At 33.8% G+C, this 23,394-nt stretch overlaps 1 protein-coding gene across 1 annotated transcript; it reads left to right on the top strand.

Moving 5' to 3' along the window:
- Nucleotides 1–1,036: 1,036 nt before the first annotated feature.
- LOC132754612 (ankyrin repeat domain-containing protein SOWAHC-like) lies at nt 1,037–21,685 on the top strand. Its single transcript, XM_060745273.1, has 7 exons — nt 1,037–1,200; nt 8,560–8,621; nt 10,760–10,871; nt 11,330–11,472; nt 14,938–15,087; nt 16,489–16,536; nt 21,443–21,685. The coding sequence occupies exons 1-7, from the start codon at nt 1,080–1,082 to the stop codon at nt 21,668–21,670; spliced, it is 864 nt and encodes a 287-aa protein (XP_060601256.1). The 5' UTR covers nt 1,037–1,079; the 3' UTR covers nt 21,671–21,685.
- Nucleotides 21,686–23,394: the final 1,709 nt, after the last annotated feature.

The following is a 23,394-nucleotide window of genomic DNA, read 5'->3' as shown; positions in this document are numbered from 1 at the left end:
ATTTCATGTTTTCTATTTGAGAGATATAAGGCTGCGTGAGGCTATACTCCGTATGTTTTTGTTTTTTTAACTTGTCTAAAAGAATGCCATGTGACAGGCAATCAAAAGTCTTTGATATATCCATTAATTTGGCAGCCACATATGTATTGTTGCCAAGGACCTGTCGCCAATCTTCAAGTAGTCTTAATTGTGTACTAGCTTCACACATATGACCTAATGTATTATAAATTTGTAGGTCTAATTATTAAATAAATATATATATTGTTAAAATAATCGATCATGCAAATCGTACTTTTTTCAAAACCTAAGCTTGAATAGGTAATAAACTATTTGACCCCTATAGTTTGATTTTTCATAGCATCATTCTTTTTGTATTATGGTTTTATTTACTAATGCTTAGAGTTTGAGTTGTGAAGAAAATACATTTGATTATTTATGTATTGTCCAGGTCAAGCAAATATAACTGGCAAGACGAACTTGTTTGGTATGAGAAAAAACACAACACTTAGGTTGAATGAAATAGGGCATTTATTAAATGCCATAAATGACAAATGTTACATAATAACAAACATGGCATGTACATATTTGTATCGAAATAACCAATCTGGGAGGTAAAAACCGCTAGATTATGATATACATTGTAATGTAATGATTAACCACAAAATCAAAATAAACTATCAAATAGTCAAAGATTCAACCAATGAGGGCTTGCTGAGCTTTATAAAGTTTGCTGATATTTTACTCTGCACATGTACATGTAGCCTTTTTAACATTTAGTTGATACTCAAATTTAGAAATTGTACATTTATAACTTATAAGTGCCTCGGCACGGATTGCGAAGCATTGGGTTTCCCTACGGTAACCTCTGTCTAAAACAATAAATAAAATAAGACTGGACACTAATCATCCAGTACTTGCGCTTAAAATTAACATGTTTACGGGTTTACAAGATAAACTACGTGATGACACATCACTCTTACATGAAAAGAGATGACTTTGTACTCGACGTATTTTGTTTTCGTAAAAGTATTAGACAAAAACGGTGTAAACAATAGTAGTTACTTCCGCATAAAATAAAAATGGCAACTGAATTCACGGAAAAAAGTGTCAGAGAATTTCTAATTGCTAATGGGGGACGAGTTAAAAATACAGATTTGGTTACACACTTTAAAAAGTTCCTCAATGACCCTGCTAGAAGAGGTATTCATTTACTTAGTCAAAAATTAATGTTAACTTACTTGAGCAGTGATAAATAATTTGAAAATTTTCTGTTCATCATTATGAACTTGAGATTTCAAGTTACACGCTCATTGTCAATCATGATGGCTGATAGTATATTATACTAGATAGTATAATAAACTATATTCTAATAAGTTTTAACTGAGAGCAGATCTAACTATACTGTTGACACTGTTAACTCATGCCTACCACTGCTTCCTGAGAACCAGTAAGGCTCCCAGGTAAAACGATTTCTTTTAAACTTTTATGTTCTATACTTCTATACAACCATGTACTGGTTGGAGACCACCAAAACTGGACATCCACCAAACCCGGACAGCCCCAAAAATGCCTTTTTTATTTGTTCAGTGGTTATTGATCTATCAGTCGCTTTTATATCAACAATAACTTCATATTTCAATTGTCGTGAACGGTAATATTTTAATGTCTTTTTCAAGAATGTTGACATTGAAAATTTGGATGTCAAGAGTGCAATACCTGACCACTTTTACTAGCTGTAATCATTTGTAGAGTAAATAATAGCATATCCAAAACTTCAGTATTTGCTATTGAAAGATTTTATATTATGTTAAAAATGAAAAATTAAAACACCAATTTGATGCTATTATTGAATTGAATCAGCATCATGGACATATCTGTCCGGACACATGGTACTGTAATGTGGACAATTCAGGTAATTTTGATACCCTCCTTCATACGGGGAAGTCAATGACAGGGCCCGCGAAGCGGGTTCCGGGCTTTGGCTTGCCCGGCTATAGACTACACGTGAATATTTAAAAGAAAATCAAATAAAAAACAATTAAAAAATATATAGAATTCTATACCTATCAATGAAATTTTCAGTGTCAGTTCTAGTCGGGCGCCGCCATTTACAATGTATGTCAATGATAATAGGCGGGGTATTCCGATAACAGGCTTCGCGAAAGTTGCCGGACCGTCGGACATGTCCGACAAAAATTAGGCCGGTCCGATATTTTTTTGCGAGTTCGTGGGTAAATGGAAAAATGGCCGCTCGTGGTTGGTTTTTAACGAGGAAGAAAAAAAGATGAAATGTACATTGTGTCATAAATTTTATAAAGATCATATGATGATGATGATTTTGATCATGAATGTTTAAATTTCCAGACAGAGTCCATCAATCTGGATAAACTGATGTTTTATTTAAGAGAATAAAATTGTGTTGCAAATCTTTAAAAGTTCCTATGTCTTTAAAAAAACACAAAGGTATTACCATATACATATATTTGGAAAAAAAATTCGGTCAGACAAAAGTTTTTTCGGTCAGACAAGAATTGAAAGTTTGTCTGACCGAATGTCAGGCAAATGTTTCAGCAGTTTCGCGAAGCCTGCGATAACAGAACAAATCTCAACTTTTCGGATTAGTAATAATAGTCGAGTGTTCCGAGTGAAAACGGAAGCGGTGTATGTAATAGCGAGCTCGACAAGCTGGCCCTAAGGGCCTGCTCGCAAAGCGAGCTTTACGGTAACGCGAGTACCTGCTAAGTGATGGTTTTCAAAACTTTCGTCCAAAGTACCGAATTGGACACATCGCAACTTTTCGAATTTAAAGATAACGATAAAAACTAAGGAATTCTGACTGAAAATGGATGTGTAGACTGGTCACCCGCGCACGTCTATGGGAACCATAATTGGACAGGGAACCAGAATATATAATGGAAGCTTCCATTGAAGGCGCCATTTTGTTTGAAAAATCAGATAAATAAAAACAATTTTTGGTCGAATTTTGTTGTGAAAACTATCTAGAATGAAAGAAAATGGTCTAACTAAGAAAATGAATCCGAACATCAATATCTTTTATTCAGTCGTTAACGCTGTACAGACGTTTAAAGTATTGTTTACGTGACGTCACAATGTAGCGCCAAACAGCACGTGCAAAACAATCAAATCAAGTAAGCTATTTTAATGTCGCAAACGTGTAAAGTTTTACATTTATTTCACTTTTAATAATCTTTATTTCGCTTAGTAAAATTATAGAGTAAAATAAAATAAACAAACAAAGTTTTATTAACGTTTTCAAAACTCGTTATTCATTTAACGACAGGGGCGGAGCCATATTTAACACAGTAAGTGTGACGTCACACGCACTCTGAATAAAAATGAGCGATTATTTCATACTATTTCAAGTTAAAAGTACATCGAGCTCGCTTTGAGGCTTAAATGCCTTTTTCATATTATCGAATGACACCGTTAAAACGGAAAGAATGAAAGGATTTCTTAACGACTTCCCCATTCATAGGCTTTGCCTAATTTCATATTAGGCCTCAGATATAAATGTCAACATTTTTGTCATAATCAGAAATAAACAAACTTTCCTGTTTGTTCGGAGAAGAACCTAGCTGTACCATGGCCAAAACACCATTTTTGGGGAAGGGACCTCAGCCTTTTTCTTGGGGAAGTATACGTGATTTTGGCATACTTTGGGAAAAGGGTTCTCAAATTTAACACAAACTTTTAACAAGTTCTTCAAAATAGAAAAGCAAAGAGCACTGGGAAATACTCAGGGCTCGAGCTAGTGGGCTATTCGGGCGAAATAGTCGCTGAATTCCGTCTGACTTCGCCGATATCCTACATGAAAGTGAAGATGAAGTCGCCCGATTTTATTGATCCATTATTGAAAATTACCAACAATAACTGTGAATAACATGTTGTGTGTGTTTGCTTTGTTTACCCTCGCCGCCGGAAAAAGGGACTGTCATGCATCTCAATCAACGCGAAATGTCATTAATCCGTTTGTTTACCATTTACCAACATGTCATAAAAGTCTAATTAACAGACACTCGAGGAACAATTAGACTCCGCCCACGGTGAGATTTTACTGATACGTGCGAGAAACCAATCGTAATTCACGTTTTAATCGAGGCAACATTATTAAACCAATCATTAAATCGCTAACACACAACTACCTGTAACAATTATTTATGATGGACGGATCAAACGTCAATTAAATTTTCACTATCGAATGATTGTCAGAATTAAGAGGACCGCTCGACATATAACTGTAACGGTAATTTTAAATGAACGTTATGATAACCTTTTTTGTCGACGAGTTAAATTTGATAAAATTGACGGCGTATTAAACCGTATTTATTACAAATGAAGTTAAATTAAAGATCGTTTCTTTCGTTATCTACTTTCATTTTCTTTACAACATAAGTGAATATGAATATACAGTCAAAACTGCCATAGTGACCCACTGTATTCAGCGACTTCCTGTCTTATGTGACCCTATTTGGGTCCGCCCAACGATTTTGGCTATAAAGTTGCACTGTATTAAACGACTCACTGTGTTACGTGACTAGCGACCGTGATTTGAACGGTCCGGAACGGGCTAAGCACTGTTTTTAGCGACTATGTTATGAAAGATAACTCTGTTCCTACTTCCTGTTTCATTGAAAAAAATGTCGGAAAGAAAGAAAACACGTATTGTTTTAGATCTTCCACAGAAATATTAAGCCTTACAAAAATTGGATAAAGGAATATCGGCGTATAAAGTGGCAGAAAAACTTTGTGTTGGAAAAACACAAATCCAAAAACCTTTGTTAACGTAAATCGGAAGTAATTTCGGACTTTGAAAATGATGTTCCATTGAATTCTAAACGTCGGAGACATGCAACTGGTGACGAGAAAATCAATGACTTAAATGTATAAATTTTTAACACGGTAAAGAAACAATTTAATTCTGACATTTTAATAACTTTATTAAATATATAAACATTAATTTTTAATAATCAATTTTACAATCATATATTAAATAGCATTTTACATGTATACAATTTTAACACTGTACACACTTTTACTGCTCTTATCATAAATAAATGTTTTAACACTAAATGTATATGCTGTATTAGTATTATTTAACTTTTTAATAGTGTTTGGATGTTTTACTGTAAACCTGTATTAAGAGACTCCCTGTCTTATGTGACCTTCTTAAGAAAGTCCCCTGTAGGGTCACATAAGACAGTTTTGACTGTAATGTCCGGCGCAAGCTTTTTAATAGTAAATCAGAAGGGAATAACTGTTAATCCACCCATGATATGATCCATGATAGGAATCAACTATGGCTTTTTTATCTTCATTTAATGCAATGGTTGCATTACATGATACTCATTCTTATTACTTCTTTCAACCTACTTTTAAATTAAAATTGAATATATATTCTGTTGTAACACAAATCAAATTCATTTAATAAGATATGTACAGTGAGTCAACATAATTGCGATAACATACTAAATGAATCTTCTCACTTCTCCCTAAAGTCTCCCCACTTCTCCCTAAAGCAGCTGGAGGGAGAAGTGACTTCTCCCTAAATTTTGAACCTAGCTTGAGCCCTGATACTAATAAGGTGGTAAAAGACCTTTATTCAACACCATCATTTAATTTTGTACTAAATTCTAGGGGAAATTTCAAAAGCCTGGGGAGTTTTGAGGACCAAACTGGGGGGAAAAAAGAGGCTAGTTTTGTTGGGGAAGCAGCCTATAATCGGCCTCTACAAAGTAGGGTTTTTTGGCCTGGTGTACTGTGTACAATTTTCAGATCTTTAGCTTAAAAATTGTAAAATCTGTTTAGAAAATGTTTAAAAAGTGTGCGGTTGGTGGTCCCCAACCAGTACTCGAGTTGCCAAATGATAACCTATTTTCTTTTTAATATAAAATAAGGCAAAACCTCAAAGCGAACTCATTGACAGAAATTATTGTACATTATAATTTGAAAGGGGAAGTCAGTTAAAATAATTCTATTTTACATTTTCGTTTTAAAAGTGCCATTCGTTGTTTATTCTGGTTCCCTGTCGTCTACGCATCTGTTTTCAATAAAAAAAATTTCGGTTTTTAATGTTATCTTGTTATTCAAAAAGTTGCAGTGTGTTTATTTCTTACTTCCGGCAAAAGTTTTCAAAACCATCACTTTCAAGCAGGTACTCATGTTACCGTAAAGCTAGCTTTGCAAGCTTTTGGCCAGCTCTTTGAGCTAGCTATTACATGTATAAATTAATAATTTTCAAGGCTCATTGTAAGGGAGTACCCACAAATTTTCTGCATTGTAACCCCATTTGAAAGATCAAAGGAGAAATTAATATACTTTACCAAAAATGTATTATGTCACAAGCTATCGAGCGGTGATGCTATGTGGAGAGTTGTGAGCACCCATTTCCTGTTTTTTACTTTGGAATAAATCAATTAGAATTGATGGAATTCATGATTACAGGCAATGATTAAGAAATTTTATAAGACAATTATAATAATTATGGTCATTTCATTTAAACAGTAAAAAATATCGTTAACATTTACACATGAAAATCGAAACGTTTAACCATAGGGGCCTTAATAACAAGTAGATCTATACTGGTTGGGGCTACCAAAACCGGATAACCATCAAACCCCGACAGCCCCGAAAATGCCTGATTAAATTTTTTCTTTGTTCAGTGGCTTAATATCATGTTAAAATTGATAAATTAAAACATTTTCATCTGGATTAAATCAACACCATGTAATATCTGTCCGGACACATGGTACTGTAGTATGGACAATTTAGGTAATTTTAATACCCTCATCGACAGGACTCTAATGAAATGTCAACATAATTAGAAATAAACAAACTCGTTTGTTAGTTAGGAGCAGAACCTAGCTGTACTGTGTCAATTTTTAGCTAACCTGTCACAAAGTGACAGGGTGAGCTTTTGTGATCGCTTTTCGTCCGGCGTCCGTCCGTCGTCCGTCCGTAAACTTTTGCTTTAAATGACATCTCCTCATAAACCACTGAGCCAATTTCATCCAAACTTCACAGGAATGTTCCTTTGGTCGTCACCTTTAAAAATTGTTCAAAGAATTTAATTCCATGCAGAACTCTGGTTGCCATGGCAACCAAAAGAAAAAACTTTAAATATCTTCTTTTAAAAAACCATAAGAGCTAGAGCTTAGATATTTGGCATGAAACATCTTCTAGTGAGTGTCTACCAAGTTTGTTCAAATAAAAGCCCTGGGGTCAAAATTGGCCCCGCCCCAGGGGGTCATTGATTTTCCCTATATGCATATAGTAAAAACTTAAAAAATCTTCTTTTAAAGAACCGTAAGAGTTAGAGCTTAGATATATGGCATGAAACATCTTCTAGTGAATGTCTACCAAGTTTGTTCAAATAAAAGCCCTGGGGTCAAAATTGGCCCCGACCCAGGGGGTCATTGATTTTCCCTATATGCATATAGTAAAAACTTAAAAAATCTTCTTTTAAAGAACCCAAAGAGCTAGAGCTAAGATATTAAGCATGAAACATCTTCTAGTGAGTGTCTACCAAGTTTGTTCAAATTAAAGCCCTGGGGTCAAAATTGGCCCTGCCCCGGGGGTCATTGATTTTCCCTATATGCATATAGTAAAAACTTCTTTTAAAGAACCCAAAGAGCTAGAGCTAAGATATTTAGCATGAAACATCTTCTAATGAGTGTCTACCAAGTTTGTTCAAATAAAAGCTCTGGGGTCAAAATTGGCCCCGCCCCAGGGGGTCATTGATTTTCCCTATATGCATATAGTAAAAACTTAAAAAATCTTCTTTTAACATGTTTAAAGAACTCAAAGAGCTAGAGGTAAGATATTTAGCATGAAATATGTTCTAATGGGTGTCTACCAAGTATGTTCAAATAAAAGCCCTGGGGTCAAAACTGGCCCCGCCCGGGGGGGGGGGGGGTCATTGATTTTCCTTATATGTGTATAGCAAAAACTTAAAAATCTTCTTTGGAAAAACCCAAATAGCTAGAGTTTAGATATTAAGCATGAAACATCTTTGAGTAAATATCTACAAAGTTTGTTAAAATAAACGCCCGGGGGTCAAAACTGGCCCTGCCCCAGGGGTGACATTGTTTTTAACTATATGTGTATAGTAAAAACTTTAAAAATCTTCTTTTAAAAATGCCAATGAGCTAGAACTTAAATGTTTAGCATGAAACATCTTCTTATGGGTGTCTACCAAGTCTGTTCAAATAAACAAATAAAAGCCCTTGGGTAAAAATTGGCCCGGGGGTGGGGGGCCTATATACAGGTGAGCGACCTCAGGGCCATCATGGCCCTCTTGTTTATATCTCTAGCTTTCAAATTAAAAAAATTTGCGTGGAAAAATGTTCAAAAGGTGTCTGGTTGATGGACACCGAATATGCCTCTTTATCAAATTATTATTATTTCAAATTATTTCTTCAGGAAAATCATTAAATTAATAAATGAATGAATAGGACAATCCAACATTCTGTGTTTATTTTGATATAAACTTTAAGTTGCTATTTAATTTAGATGTTAAATGAAAATTTTGTGTATTTTCAGATGAGATGAGGGAAAAGTTCAAGAATTTTGTCAATACACTGGCAACAATAAAGATGGATGACGTGAGTGAATGATGAACTTCTCTTAAATACAAATTTTATTTTACAAGAGTTAAGATATCTTTATATCTTAAAAGGATATAAATCTATATCAAATAGAAAATATTTTTGTGAAAATTTATAAACAGTAAATTTACATGTATGTTGTTTCCATAGTCTAATGGTTGATAGTCTAAAGGTATTTTCGAAAGCATTTTGTGTTTCAAAATGAAAACAATAATTGTGTAAATAATTATAGCAGATATAAAATAGTATAGTTTTATACACTTAACCCTTTCGCTGCCAGAGGGTTATTGTTTTATTGATCACCTATTTGCCAGAGGGTTTTCTAAGAAATTACTATATTATTATTTAATATAATTATTATTATTTGTTATTAGTATTATACTAATTATATATGTTTCCAAATCTGTGAGTATAATAATAATTATTGTCAATGGTATAATTTTCTTTTTTTTTATGATTATTTAATTATACGAGGGTTGTCCCAAAAGTCTGTGACAAATTTAATAGCCGGTTCATTTTTAATGCCAATAGAAAATAATTCACACATATAACCTTTAAGTTTATAATTTAACATTACAACAAATCATTTACAAAAAAATTACCCTAGTTACTTAGAAATTTTCAGTATTAACGACCTTGGTTTGAGTTGCCGGCGCACGTCAAATAATTTACATTTTGTTATTAATAGGCTGAAATTAATTACGTATATTTCAAATATATGATGATGTGTCTGCACAATGTCACGTTGACTTCCTCTGTTGCTATGTTTAAATTATCTCTGAAAATTTTAGTTAAATAACTTAAAAAATGATAAAGATACGAATAAATGAAAATATCTCATAAAAAATAAGCAAGTTAAAATGGCGACGTTTGAAGAATTTGCGGCGCAGTCAACATGTCACTCAAGTTTTATGACTATTTCGAGATGACACATGTAGGATTTTCAACAAATATACCAAATACTGTATAACAGTTTAGCAACATATTCTGAGCACTTGTGTACAAAAGGCATGGATGGAACCAGACTTTTGCTCTACAAAAAGCGAAAATAAGGAAAACACGGATAGGAAGACCGATCTTCGTCGCCTATTTCCTACAGCTAAAAACAGGAGTAACGAGACCGGAAGTTCGCGTGTAGCAAAAATTAATGTATGCCGTCCAAACATTCAACAGACATTAACAACCACATTATTTAAGTCAGAAATTGACGATTTATAGGTACCATTATTGCGTTGAAAGCCATTGAGAGTATTTGAGAAAGGCGCCTGATATAGATTTAACGCCGTCTTTGACGTTGGACGTGCGCCGCCATTCAGTTAGTTGCCATGGTGTTTATGGCATATTTTTGTTGTTTGTTGATATTTATCTATGAAAATTTGTGAAAATGTTTAAATTATATGGGTTTATAACATATTAAAATATCAAATTCGTACCTGTTTTATTTAACTTTTAATCAATCTTGTCACAGAATATTGGGACAACCCTCGTTATTATCAATAATTTATTATTATTACTATTATTATTATAGAAACAGCTTAAGCCGTCCATATGGCAAATACGCCGAAAAAAACAGGGCCGTCCCTATGGCAGTGAAAGGGTTAAATATTATTGAAAATTGCATCTCACTCTCAGAAAAGTGAATATATAATGATTATCAGGGGGGAAAAATCAAGTAAATCTGAATGGACATGTTTGCCACTCAAAACAGGGATTGTGGGTTTGAGCCCTAAGGTGGTCACAATTATGTTTCCTCATTATGTTGAATCTGGCTGAATCAAATAAACCCCATGCTCTTATCATGATCAAAATAAACTAATCTAATTTGCATAATATTTGATCTTTTAATGGATGAATCATTTATTGTTAAGTGTGCAAACCATAAAATTCTTGTTGTTTTTGAAGTTGTTGTTTTTTGTTGTTGTTTCTTTTTGTGGGAGTGGGGGCAGCATTTTTTTGGTTTGAATTCTTGATGTTTTGCTAACAGTTACATACTGTATGTACTGGAATTTGTTCTGAATATTAAGATAAACTTCTTATACTTCAAATGTGACAAATGCTGACAGAATGATGGTAAAATTTCTTTAAAAAATGATAACAATAATATGCTATGTTATAGTAACGTTTTATGTTTATAGAATAAAGAGAAGATACTGATGTTAAAGAAGAAATACAGAGAAGATGGCGGGGGTGGTAAATTTGATACCAGGGCACAATCAGAACCTCCGTCTGGCCCAGTAACTACCCAAGGTATGTTGATTACGGAAGATTACTGATTATGGCTCACTCTGTTATTTAAACCATTTGCTAAAATTTTATTAATTTTGCCATAGACATTTTTAATTTTGCTACAGCCTCCATGTTATGCCATTTTGATATAACTTCGTATAAAGTCAGAAAATCAAACAAATTTGGTAAAAAAAAACAACACTCAACAAGGCACAAGGCTAAAAATTGATGATGAAAAGTTTGGACTTTAAAGGGTTGAAGAATCAGAATAGATAAATAATTATACATGATTTTATCCAGCATGTAAAAATGCTCAGTGTCTTTATTTTCTTCGATGTTATTATTTTTAAATGGCTTTACATGTATATCCTTACTTTTAGATGTACAATTTCAATTATCTTTCTTCACAAAGTTTCATAATAAGAACCCACACGTAAAATTTGGGAAAAACTAAAAGTGTTTATATATATTATATTTAGATCGACCTGATGGTGCAGCGCCCTCTCGTGTGAAGAGTGACGGTAATTTATCAGCTACTGATCAACGCCTGTCCTCACCCACGTTATCTAATGATACAGGAAGTCTTGGGTCAAGCCAATCAACATCTTCTATGCGATCATTGGTAAACTTTTTGATAAAGATTATTGTTATTGTTTGTACAGGCATGGTATAAATTCTGGCATTGTGTAATGGTTTCAATTGAAGAATGACCTTTGAATGTGTGTATTGCCAATCTGTGACAGAGTGGGTAAGGCATCAAACTTTGAGGCATGCAGATTGTCATTAACTAATGTAGATTACCATCCATTATATTATTTGTTGCAAAGATTTTTATGCCCCCACAAAGTGGGAGCATATAGCGTTGCACTTGTCCGTCCGTCCAGAGGTCCGTCTGTCCGTCCGTCCGTCCCAAAATCTTGTGAATGCAACTCCTCTTAAACCGGATGGCAGATTTTGCTTAAACTTCCAGGGATGAACAACCTTAATGTGTAAATGGTAGTAAAGGAAGGAATTTTCGCTGCGACCAAATTTAACAGAATTATGGCCCTTTGTTGATTTTTTCTCTGTATACTATGTACAAATTTTGTGAACGCAACTTCTCTTAAACCGGATGGCAGTTTTTGCTTAAACTTCCAGGGAAGAACAACCTTAATGTGTAGATGGTAGTAAAGGAAGGAATTTTTGTTGCGACCAAATTTAACAGAATTATGGCCCTTTGTTAATTTTTTCACTATATACCATACTGGTTGGAGAGATAACTCCGTCACTAAATCACTATTTTTTCTAAATATCTTTTTAGCTCACCTGTCACAAAGTGACAGGGTGAGCTTTTGTGATCGCTTTTCCTCCGGCGTCCGTCCGTCTGTCCGTCGTCCGTCCGTTGTCCGTCCGTAAACTTTTGCTTTAAATGACATCTCCTCATTAACCACTGAGCCAATTTCATCCAAACTTCACAGGAATGTTCCTTTGGTGGTCACCTTTAAAAATTGTTCAAAGAATTTAATTCCATGCAGAACTCTGGTTGCCATGGCAACCGAAAGAAAAATCTTTAAATATCTTCTTTTAAACAACCCTAAGAGCTAGAGCTTAGATATTTAGCATGAAACATCCTCTAGTGAGTGTCTACCAAGTTTGTTTAAATAAAAGCCCTGGGGTCAAAATTGGCCCCGCCCCAGGGGGTTATTGATTTTCCCTATATGCATATGGTAAAACCTTAAAAAATCTTCTTTTAAAGAACCCTAAGAGCTAGAGCTAAGATATTTGGCATGAAACATCTTCTAGTGAGTGTCTACCAAGTTTGTTCAAATGAAAGCCCTGGGGTCAAAATTGGCCCCGCCCAGGGGGGTCATTGATTTTCCTTATATGCATATAGTAAAAACTTAAAAAATCTTCTTTTAAAGAACCATAAGAGCTAGAGCTTAGATATTAAGCATGAAACATCTTCTAGTGAATGTCTACCAAGTATGTTCAAATAAACGCCCTGGGGTCAAAATTGGCCCCGCCCCAGGGGGTCATTGATTTTCCCTATATGCATATAGTAAAACCTTAAAAAATCTTCTTTTAAAGAACCCAAAGAGCTAGAGCTAAGATATTAAGCATGAAACATCTTCTAGTGAGTCTCTACCAAGTTTGTTCAAATAAAAGCCCTGTGGTCAAAATTGGCAACACCCCCGGGGGGTCATTGATTTTTCCCTATATGCATATAGTAAAAACTTAAAAAATCTTCTTTTAAAGAACCATAATAGCTAGAGCTTAGATATTTGGCATGAAACATCTTCTAGTGAATGTCTACCAAGTTTGTTCAAATAAAAGCCCTGGGGTCAAAACTGGCCCCGCCCCAGGGGGTCATAGATTTTCCCTATATGCATATAGTAAAAACTTAAAAAATCTTCTTTTAAAGAACCCAAAGAGCTAGAGCTAAGATATTTAGCATGAATATCTTGTAATGGATGTCTACCAAGTTTGATCAAATAAAAGCCCTGGGGTCAAAATTGACCCAGCCCCAGGGGGTCATTGACTTTTCCTATATGCATATAGTAAAAACTTAAAAAATCTTCTTTTTAAGAACTCAAAGAGCTAGAGCTAAGATGCTAAGATATTTAGCATGAAACATGTTCTAATGGGTGTCTACCAAGTATGTTCAAATAAAAGCCCTAGGGTCAAAACTGGCCCTGCCCGGGGGGTGGGGGGTCATTGATTTTCCTTATATGTGTATAGCAAAAACTTAAAAATCTTCTATGAAAATACCCAAATAGCTAGAGTTTAGATATTAAGCATGAAACATCTTTATGTATATATCTACAAAGTTTGTTCAAATAAAAGCCCGGGGGTCAAAACTGGCCCTGCCCCAGGGTGTCATTGTTTTTAACTATATGTGTATAGTAAAAACTTTAAAAATCTTCTTTTAAAAAACCCAATGAGCTAGAACTTAAATATTTAGCATGAAACATCCTCTTATGGGTGTCTACCAAGTCTGTTCAAATAAACAAATAAAAGCCCTTGGGTAAAAATTGGCCCAGGGGTGGGGGGGCCTATATACAGGTGAGCGACCTCAGGGCCATGTATATTTTAAATTTTTACCCACCTAAACAAAGTTAGGTTCAAACATTTATAATCATGTGCAAATTTCCTTTCTTGAAATGGAAACTGGTACTTCCTTAAGGTCTTGAATAAGGTATCCGAAACATGGTCTTTTTGACCCTGGACAGTAGATAAAGTCAACACTTTAATTGTAAAATAAATACTAGCTTGAAAATTATTTATTTAAACATATAATAGGCTTTAACTATGCCTTATTGATAATTTAACAAATTTTTAAAGAAATTTTCCCAAGTCACTACCCTGTGTTCAAGACAAGTCTTAACTACCATCTGGAAGTTAAGTAAAAAGAACGTTTTGTGGCTGTTTTTGTAACAAAAAATTGTGGTCAACATAAACACATTTAAAAGTTTACCAAATTTAAAAATCTCATCACAGTCTGTCCTTCTCCTTTATTACTAGGAGACCATGTGCTTGTTTGTTGACAAAAAAAGATGAATAAAAAAATTATACCAAGTGTCGGGTTTATATATGTGTCGGAGTTATCTCTTCAACCAGTATAGAAATGTTGTGAACGCAGCTCCTCTTAAACCGGATGGCAGATTTTGCTTAAACTTCAAGGGATGAACAACCTTAATGTGTAGATGGAAGTAAAGGAAGGATTTTTTGCTGCGACCAAATTTAACAGAATTATGGCCCTTTGTTGATTTTTTCACTATATACCATGTATATGTTGTCAGTGGGGGCATCCGTGTCCTTTGGACACAGTTCTAGTTTACAGTTTATATGTCCTTGAATTATTAGTTTACAATGTATATGGTTGTAAATTTATAGAACTTCAGCTTGCAGTTGTCAAAGATTTACATCTTTGAAATACATGGAGAAGTTAGTTCATAAACTCGAAATGGTCATGTACGCAGTATAGTGACATCAAGATTATCCAATGAAAATCCTTGTTACAAATATGCGGTCCTATGATAGATACTGTGAAAACTTGTGTTTAATCTTGGAAATACAAATAAAGTTACAAAAAACAATATGATTTCAGTCATCAGTGGGTCAAGAAGAGGACAACAATGCATCTGTTTTAAGTGTGAAAGAGAGAGCTAAACATTTGAACCGGATAGAATCGGAGTCTGAAATACAAAAAGTCTCATCCTCAAACCTTGGCGCTGTCCGTAAAAAAGAACATAGGAAGGTATGTTGTTTTCTTTTCTGTAAAAAGGTTTGGTACAGTTATAGTCAGTAGTTATATCAATATATATTCTAATTATCGAAAGTTAATGAAAAATGATTAGGGATGGCAACGAGTAACCAGTTAACAGAGTACTTGATCGAACGTCCGAATATTGGTTTACAAAATTGATGTTCGATTAATCGGAAAAAAATGTATAATCTCTATTGTTTTTGCAATTTAGAAAGGTAAGTGCAGAAATTTGGAGATGTATATGTAGCTTCATAACATAATAACATGACATAATAACATAACATAATCTTCATTTCTCTCAATACATTTAAACATGCAAATATGAGGAATTTACAATATATGATATAAACATTCGAGGCTTACAAAGGATCACAAACCAAACGTGCAAATCAATAATTACAAATTAAGAATTTCTATATTTAACGTAATGTAATAGCTATAACATAAGTATTTCCAGTTTATAGTTAAATTCTTATCTTTTGAATAATACATTTTACAAGTTTACACAACTTGAGACATTGAGACTTGGTTTTAATACACATAATATTTTCTAGTTTAAAAATGTTGGTCATTGATAATAGACTTTTTTCAGAAATCATTTTCTTTCTTCATTAAATTGACAACATTCAAATTAATAATGAAATTCGTTGCCAATTTTATATTGACAATTTGAAAAAATACCTGTTAAATCGTTAAAAAATTCTTGCAGAGGTGCGAATATGTTAACGTAAATTTAACAAGGGGATCAACAGTTTGAAACGCACATGGGATAGAACACCTGTGTTGCTTATGTCATTCGGTCTCTGATGATATTTAATTACCTTAAATTGTACATTATTTAAAACGTTATAAAATATAATGTTGTTGATTTAATTGTAATATTTGTTTATTGGTTATTCTAAGTTACCTCCCTTGCAGTGCTATTTATAGTTACAAATTCTATGAATTTAACTAGAAAACGAAAGTAGCATGCCGACGGTGTTGATATTGTGTGATAAAACTTTGAAGATCATTTAAAATCATCCAAGTAATTGATTAATCGATCAGAAAAATGGCAGAGTACTCAAGTATTAGTTTTGGTATTGGTTGCCATCCCTAAAAATGATGTTATTTTCAGAAACATTTTAAGATTTAATAAACAATTGAAGTAAACAATTAAAAACCGTTATTTATAACTATTAATCTTCAAGATACTTCATTAAGATAAGATAAAGTCTCGTCAGATTTAACCAGCTTATATCATGTGTGTGACCTGTAGATTAAATACTCAGGGCTTTTTTCCTTCTATAACAAGTATTTCACAGTAAGTCTCCCATATTGTATGTTATATTCATATTTTATAGAATGGGATTCTATATCTTTAGCTAACCATTGTATGATTTGATGTTTCAGGCTCGAGACCCTGAAAGTGATGACTCCAGTTCTGATAGTTACTCTCCTGTAAGTATATATCATTTTATGTTATATTAATATATAAAATTAAAGATTTTTGTACTGCCAAAAGCCATCAGTTGTCTGCATTAAATGAAACAAAATAAGTTTTAACTATAAAGAATTTTAGAAGTTTTTAGCTCCCCTTAGCATAAAATGCCCAGAGGTTAGCTTTTGTGATGGCATGTTGTGTGTCATAAGAGGATTTTGACCAAATTTCATAAGTGTTATCCTTACATGGCCATCTGCAAGCTTACAATAAATTGTTCCAGTCTGATTCACAAATATATCAGAAAGGCTCGAAATAGACTTTAAAAGTGATATCTTAAAAAAAATCTCAACAACTGGATTGTTGAGAGCTTAGATATTTGGCATGTAGCATCACCTTTAAGTCCTACAGATTATATAATGACCCTATTCTAGGAGTAGTTAGTTTATGTAGACTTATATAGGAAAACATATATATTAAACCTACAATGCCCAGAGCTTAGCTACATGAATTTTGCATGTGGCATTTGCCTTGTACAAAAGTGATTTAAATCAAGCCCTTGGGCCAAAATGGTCAACTCATTAGGGTCACATAGTTTATATAGAGTTGTATAGTAGACATGCCTTAAAACATGAGTGAAGTGTGTATTTCAGTCTGAATAGTGGAAGTGTGTATTTCAGTCTGAATAGTGGAAGTGTGTATTTCAGTCTGAATAGTGGAAGTGTGTATTTCAGTCTGAATAGTGAAAGTGTGTATTTCAGTCTGAATAGTGGAAGTGTGTATTTCAGTCTGAATAGTGGAAGTGTGTATTTCAGTCTGAATAGTGGAAAGTGTGTATTTCAGTCTGAATAGTGGAAGTGTGTATTTCAGTCTGAATAGTGGAAAAGTGTGTATTTCAGTCTGAATAGTGAAAGTGTGTATTTCAGTCTGAATAGTGGAAGTGTGTATTTCAGTCTGAATAGTGGAAGTGTGTATTTCAGTCTGAATAGTGGAAGTGTGTATTTCAGTCTGAATAGTGGAAGTGTGTATTTCAGTCTGAATAGTGGAAAGTGTGTATTTCAGTCTGAATAGTGAAAGTGTGTATTTCAGTCTGAATAGTGAAAGTGTGTATTTCAGTCTGAATAGTGAAAGTGTGTATTTCAGTCTGAATAGTGAAGTGTGTATTTCAGTCTGAATAGTGAAAGTGTGTATTTCAGTCTGAATAGTGGAAGTGTGTATTTCAGTCTGAATAGTGGAAGTGTGTATTTCAGTCTGAATAGTGGAAGTGTGTATTTCAGTCTGAATAGTGGAAGTGTGTATTTCAGTCTGAATAGTGGAAGTGTGTATTTCAGTCTGAATAGTGGAAGTGTGTATTTCAGTCTGAATAGTGAAAGTGTGTATTTCAGTCTGAATAGTGGAAGTTTGTATTTCAGTCTGAATAGTGGAAGTGTGTATTTCAGTCTGAATAGTGGAAGTGTGTATTTCAGTCTGAATAGTGGAAGTGTGTATTTCAGTCTGAATAGTGGAAGTGTGTATTTCAGTCTGAATAGTGGAAGTGTGTATTTCAGTCTGAATAGTGGAAGTGTGTATTTCAGTCTGAATAGTGGAAGTGTGTATTTCAGTCTGGATAGTGGAAGTGTGTATTTCAGTCTGGAATAGTGGAAGTGTGTATTTCAGTGTGTGTCTGATAGTGGAAGTGTGTCTTTCAGTATTTCAGTCTGAATAGTGAATGTGTGTATTTCAGTCTGAATAGTGAAGTGTGTATTTCAGTCTGAATAGTGAAAGTGTGTATTTCAGTCTGAATAGTGGAAGTGTGTATTTCAGTCTGAATAGTGGAAGTGTGTATTTCAGTCTGAATAGTGGAAGTGTGTATTTCAGTCTGAATAGTGGAAGTGTGTATTTCAGTCTGAATAGTGGAAGTGTGTATTTCGGTCTGAACAGTTGAAGTGTGTATTTCAATCTTAATAGTGAAAGTGTGTATTTCAGTCTGAATAGTGTAAGAACAATGGAAGTGTGTATTTCAGTCTGAATAGTGGAAGTGTGTATTTCAGTCTGAATAGTGGAAGTGTGTATTTCAGTCTGTATAGTGGAAGTGTGTATTTCAGTCTGAATAGTGAAAGTGTGTATTTCAGTCTGAATAGTGGAAGTGTGTATTTCAGTCTGAATAGTGGAAGTGTGTATTTCAGTCTGAATAGTGGAAGTGTGTATTTCAGTCTGAATAGTGGAAGTGTGTATTTCAGTCTGAATAGTGGAAGTGTGTATTTCAGTCTGAATAGTGGAAGTGTGTATTTCGGTCTGAACAGTTGAAGTGTGTATTTCAATCTTAATAGTGAAAGTGTGTATTTCAGTCTGAATAGTGTAAGAACAATGGAAGTATGTATTTCAGTCTGAATAGTGGAAGTGTGTATTTCAGTCTGAATAGTGGAAGTGTGTATTTCAGTCTGTATAGTGGAAGTGTGTATTTCAGTCTGAATAGTGGAAGGGTGTATTTCAGTCTGAATAGTGGAAGTTGGTATTTCAGTCTGAATAGTGGAAGTGTGTATTTCAGTCAGAATAGTGGAAGTGTGTATTTCAGTCTGGATAGTGGAAGTGTGTATTTCAGTCTGAATAGTGGAAGTGTGTATTTCAGTCTGAATAGTGGAAGTGTGTATTTCAGTCTGAATAGTGGAAGTGTGTATTTCAGTCTGTAAAGTGGAAGTGTGTATTTCAGTCTGAATAGTGAATGTGTGTATTTCAGTCTGAATAGTGGAAGTGTGTATTTCAGTCTGAATAGTGAAAGTGTGTATTTCAGTCTGAATAGTGGAAGTGTGTATTTCAGTCTGAATAGTGAATGTGTGTATTTCAGTCTGAATAGTGGAAGTGTGTATTTCAGTCTGAATAGTGAAAGTGTGTATTTCAGTCTGAATAGTGGAAGTGTGTATTTCAGTCTGAATAGTGGAAGTGTGTATTTCAGTCTGAATAGTGGAAGTGTGTATTTCAGTCTGAATAGTGGAAGTGTGTATTTCAGTCTGAATAGTGGAAGTGTGTATTTCAGTCTGAACAGTTGAAGTGTGTATTTCAATCTTAATAGTGGAAGTGTGTATTTCAGTCTGAATAGTGGAAGAACAGTGGAAGTGTGTATTTCAGTCTGAATAGTGGAAGTGTGTATTTCAGTCTGAATAGTGGAAGTGTGTATTTCAGTCTGAATAGTGGAAGTGTGTATTTCAGTCTGAATAGTGGAAGTGTGTATTTCTGTCTGAATAGTGGAAGTGTGTATTTCAGTCTGTATAGTGGAAGTGTGTATTTCAGTCTTAATAGTGGAAGGGTGTATTTCAGTCTGAATAGTGGAAGTTGGTATTTCAGTCTGAATAGTGGAAGTGTGTATTTCAGTCTGTATAGTGGAAGTGTGTATTTCAGTCTGAATAGTGAAAGTGTGTATTTCAGTCTGTATAGTGGAAGTGTGTATTTCAGTCTGAATAGTGGAAGTGTGTATTTCAGTCTGAATAGTGAAGTGTGTATTTCAGTCTGAATAGTGAATGTGTGTATTTCAGTCTGAATAGTGAAAGTGTGTATTTCAGTCTGTATAGTGGAAGTGTGTATTTCAGTCTGAATAGTGAATGAGTGTATTTCAGTCTGAATAGTGAATGTGTGTATTTCAGTCTGAATAGTGAAAGTGTGTTTTTCAGTCTGAATAGTGAATGTGTGTATTTCAGTCTGAATAGTGGAAGTGTGTATTTCAGTCTGAATAGTGAATGTGTGTATTTCAATCTGAATAGTGGAAGTGTGTATTTCAGTCTGAATAGCGAATGTGTGTATTTCAGTCTGAATAGTGAATGTGTGTATTTCAGTCTGAATAGTGGAAGTGTGTATTTCAGTCTGTTTGGGGTTAAAAAATGTACAGTCTAACTTGCCCATGCGACCACATGTATTAAGCGACTTTTGTCTTAAACGACCACTTTAAATTCCCCCCGATCTTTTTCTCTCAATATCTTTAATGTATTAAGCGACTTTCGCTCAACGTGACCAGCGACCGCTAATTAGTCACCTAATTGAGATCAATCTTTTCATTAAACGACCACTTTTACCTGTCAAGTAATTGTGTTTTTAGAGAACGCCATCTCGTAATGTCACAAGTGTCAACAATCAAAACACAACAAATAAACGTGTGAAAAACTCTATTTCCCATACTGTTTTAGCGTATGCAAATGAAGTTAAGTATACGCGCGTATTATCCAATAATATCGGATAAACAATGCAACGCTCCGCCCCTACTGAGATGGTGTATACGCTTCGCTTGTTGACATTTAGACTGCATTGAATTGACCTTGAACTTGATCAGCCATTAAATTAATCGTAACAATTAAATGTAGTTTGTTTATTTCAAATGAAAAAATGAAGAACAATAAACATCTTCACTAATAGGGGTTTCGTGTTGGAGACAAGGAAAAACAACGGAGAAGTTAAAAAATTCTGGAAAAAATGTCAAACATGTATATACGTAATGGATCAAAACTGTTTTGTTAATGAATATCAGAAATTATTTTTTACATTTGCATCCATTTAGATTATCGGAGCGTAGTTATTATTAAACATTTGATTTATATAACAATGAAGTTGAAAAACATTCCCAACACATTAAAAAAGATGTCATTTATAAAGTTTGACTTATATCATGCTGACTGTCTTAAGAGACCGTTTAATTAAGCGACCATTTTGGGTGTTTCCCTTGCGCGGTCGCTTAATATGCGTTTGACTGTATTTCAGTGTATTAGAGTGATAAGTGTCAGGTTTGTACATATATTTCAGTCTTATTAGAATGGATACCTAATTGAATCTTATAGGATGCTAATTGAAAACAAAATTATTTATAACAATTGATATGTGATTTGAACTTTGTAAAAGCTAATTTGTCAATTCAGTTCAGTAGAAATGTTTTACTGACATAAATAAATACTTGTTTCCTTTCAGCTCAGTCCGGTAGAGAAAGATTGGCTCGTGAAATGTTCAGCTGCGGAATATCATCTGATGCATGAGTTACTCTCTAAGAATCCCCATCTTGCCACTGTGAAAGAGTTTAATTCTGTAAGATATTTTGGCTTATTGTTAGTAAATATTTTCATCCATTTCGTTCCGATGATGATATTGATGTTCAAAAATGTTCCGAAATATGGGAAAGTATGGGGATTGGAGGCTTAGTTTGGGTAGGACATCTCTCCAGGTCCCCTTTTCCATTTATCTATGCCTATGGTATCAGTAAGAAGCTATACTGGTTTCCTAGCGTTTTCCGGCCGTTTATCATTGTCCAGTACCGTCTATATTTACCAGTGAGGCATCCACATTACTTCATCAATCCGAGAGACATTTGTTTTCTATGCTAAACAGCTTTTAAAATAGTACAGCAATTTATATGTTTTGAAGTTTTGCCTGTTATTAAAAATTACATAAGAGAACTTGCGACATTCAAAAATAAGCAAAACCTGGGGAATTCTAGTTTGAATATCCATGCACAATAACTAAGACTCCATTTTAGGTAAAGCAATACTTCGGAAAATATTTTTGCAGACGACACGGAAAAGGTTGAAAAGTTATGTTTGTCTGATAAAATCTTCTTAATATTGCTTTATGGTACTGAATTATATTCAAAATAAAAAGGTCCGGAAAACTGCTATGAATTTTTAAGTATAGGTGAAAAAAGATGTTACATTTCAGGCCTATATTCAAATTAAAAAGTAAAATAAAAGTGCAACATTAAACACATGGCAATGCTGGACATGTACCTAACTTTGTCCTGTCAAAGTTTTGTACCCCTCCGTAGACTGATTTTTATTTTATTTGTTAAAAAGTGTGATTTGTGGCTGGAAACTGCTAGGAAACCAGTAAAGGATATCATTTACAAGAGGTTTTATATGAAATATTTATGTCAGATCAAAACGTACATGGACAGGAAGTTCAACTTAAATACATTATATACTATGTGTGTTTTTATATAGTCTCTTATGTTTATAGTTGTATATGATGTGTACACTCAGTGAGTTAACTTATGTTATCACCAAACAATATACATCATGTCAATCATGTATTTTACATATTTCACAAATGTAATATTAAAAGTCAGACATAATAAAGTAATAATAAAACATATTATTAAAGAAATGACTGTAAATATTGCCTTGAATAAATTTTAGCTGTGTTTTTATACCTTCACAAATGAAATAACCCATTTTATATTTTGCAATGTACCAGTGACCTTGACCTATAATTATTACAGTGACAGGTAACCTCAGGTAATATTAAAGTTAATGAAACAAACTTAACCAAAAAAGTAAACTATCGCCAGCCCCAGCACTTAGGCCATTACAATTTTCAAATAAAAAAACTAGAGCTATCACTAAAGGGGATTAATACCCCCACCAGCAACTTTGACTTTTGTTTAGTTAGCTTCAATATTACCTGAGGTTACTTGTCACAGTCATAATTATGGGTCAAGGTCACTGGTACTTAATATAAAATGGGTTATTAAATCAAAGTGCATTGAGCTGGGAATTTCAAAATTTCTATGTAGATGTACCTTGATGTCATACTCACCTCATCCATTTTGGGTTAAAAGGTCAAAGGTCACTTTTTGGGTCAAATTTCACTGACATTTGCAGTCAACTATTTAGCATTAAGAAAAGTGAAGCTCCTTGCTCCTTTGACAACTTTTGTTTTACATTTTATAATGTAAGATTGAAAAAAAAATGAATTTTAACTAAATAATTTGTTTTATTTTCTCTTTTTCATGTATCTGCAGGGGGTATGTTTGCTTATTGTTTTTAGTATTTTATTTTTTCGAAATTTCCATATGATACTTTTACACCTTTCATTTTATAACACTGCCATTTGTTGTTCTACTCATTTGCTCGTTCATAAAATAAAAAAAA

This window comes from Ruditapes philippinarum, unplaced genomic scaffold (assembly GCF_026571515.1).
Source record: "Ruditapes philippinarum isolate M1 unplaced genomic scaffold, ASM2657151v2 ctg2847_1_1_1_1, whole genome shotgun sequence".
NCBI classification, from domain to species: domain Eukaryota; kingdom Metazoa; phylum Mollusca; class Bivalvia; order Venerida; family Veneridae; genus Ruditapes; species Ruditapes philippinarum.
Note: the sequence above shows the minus strand (reverse complement) of the source record. Positions and strands in the feature narration are given on the sequence as shown.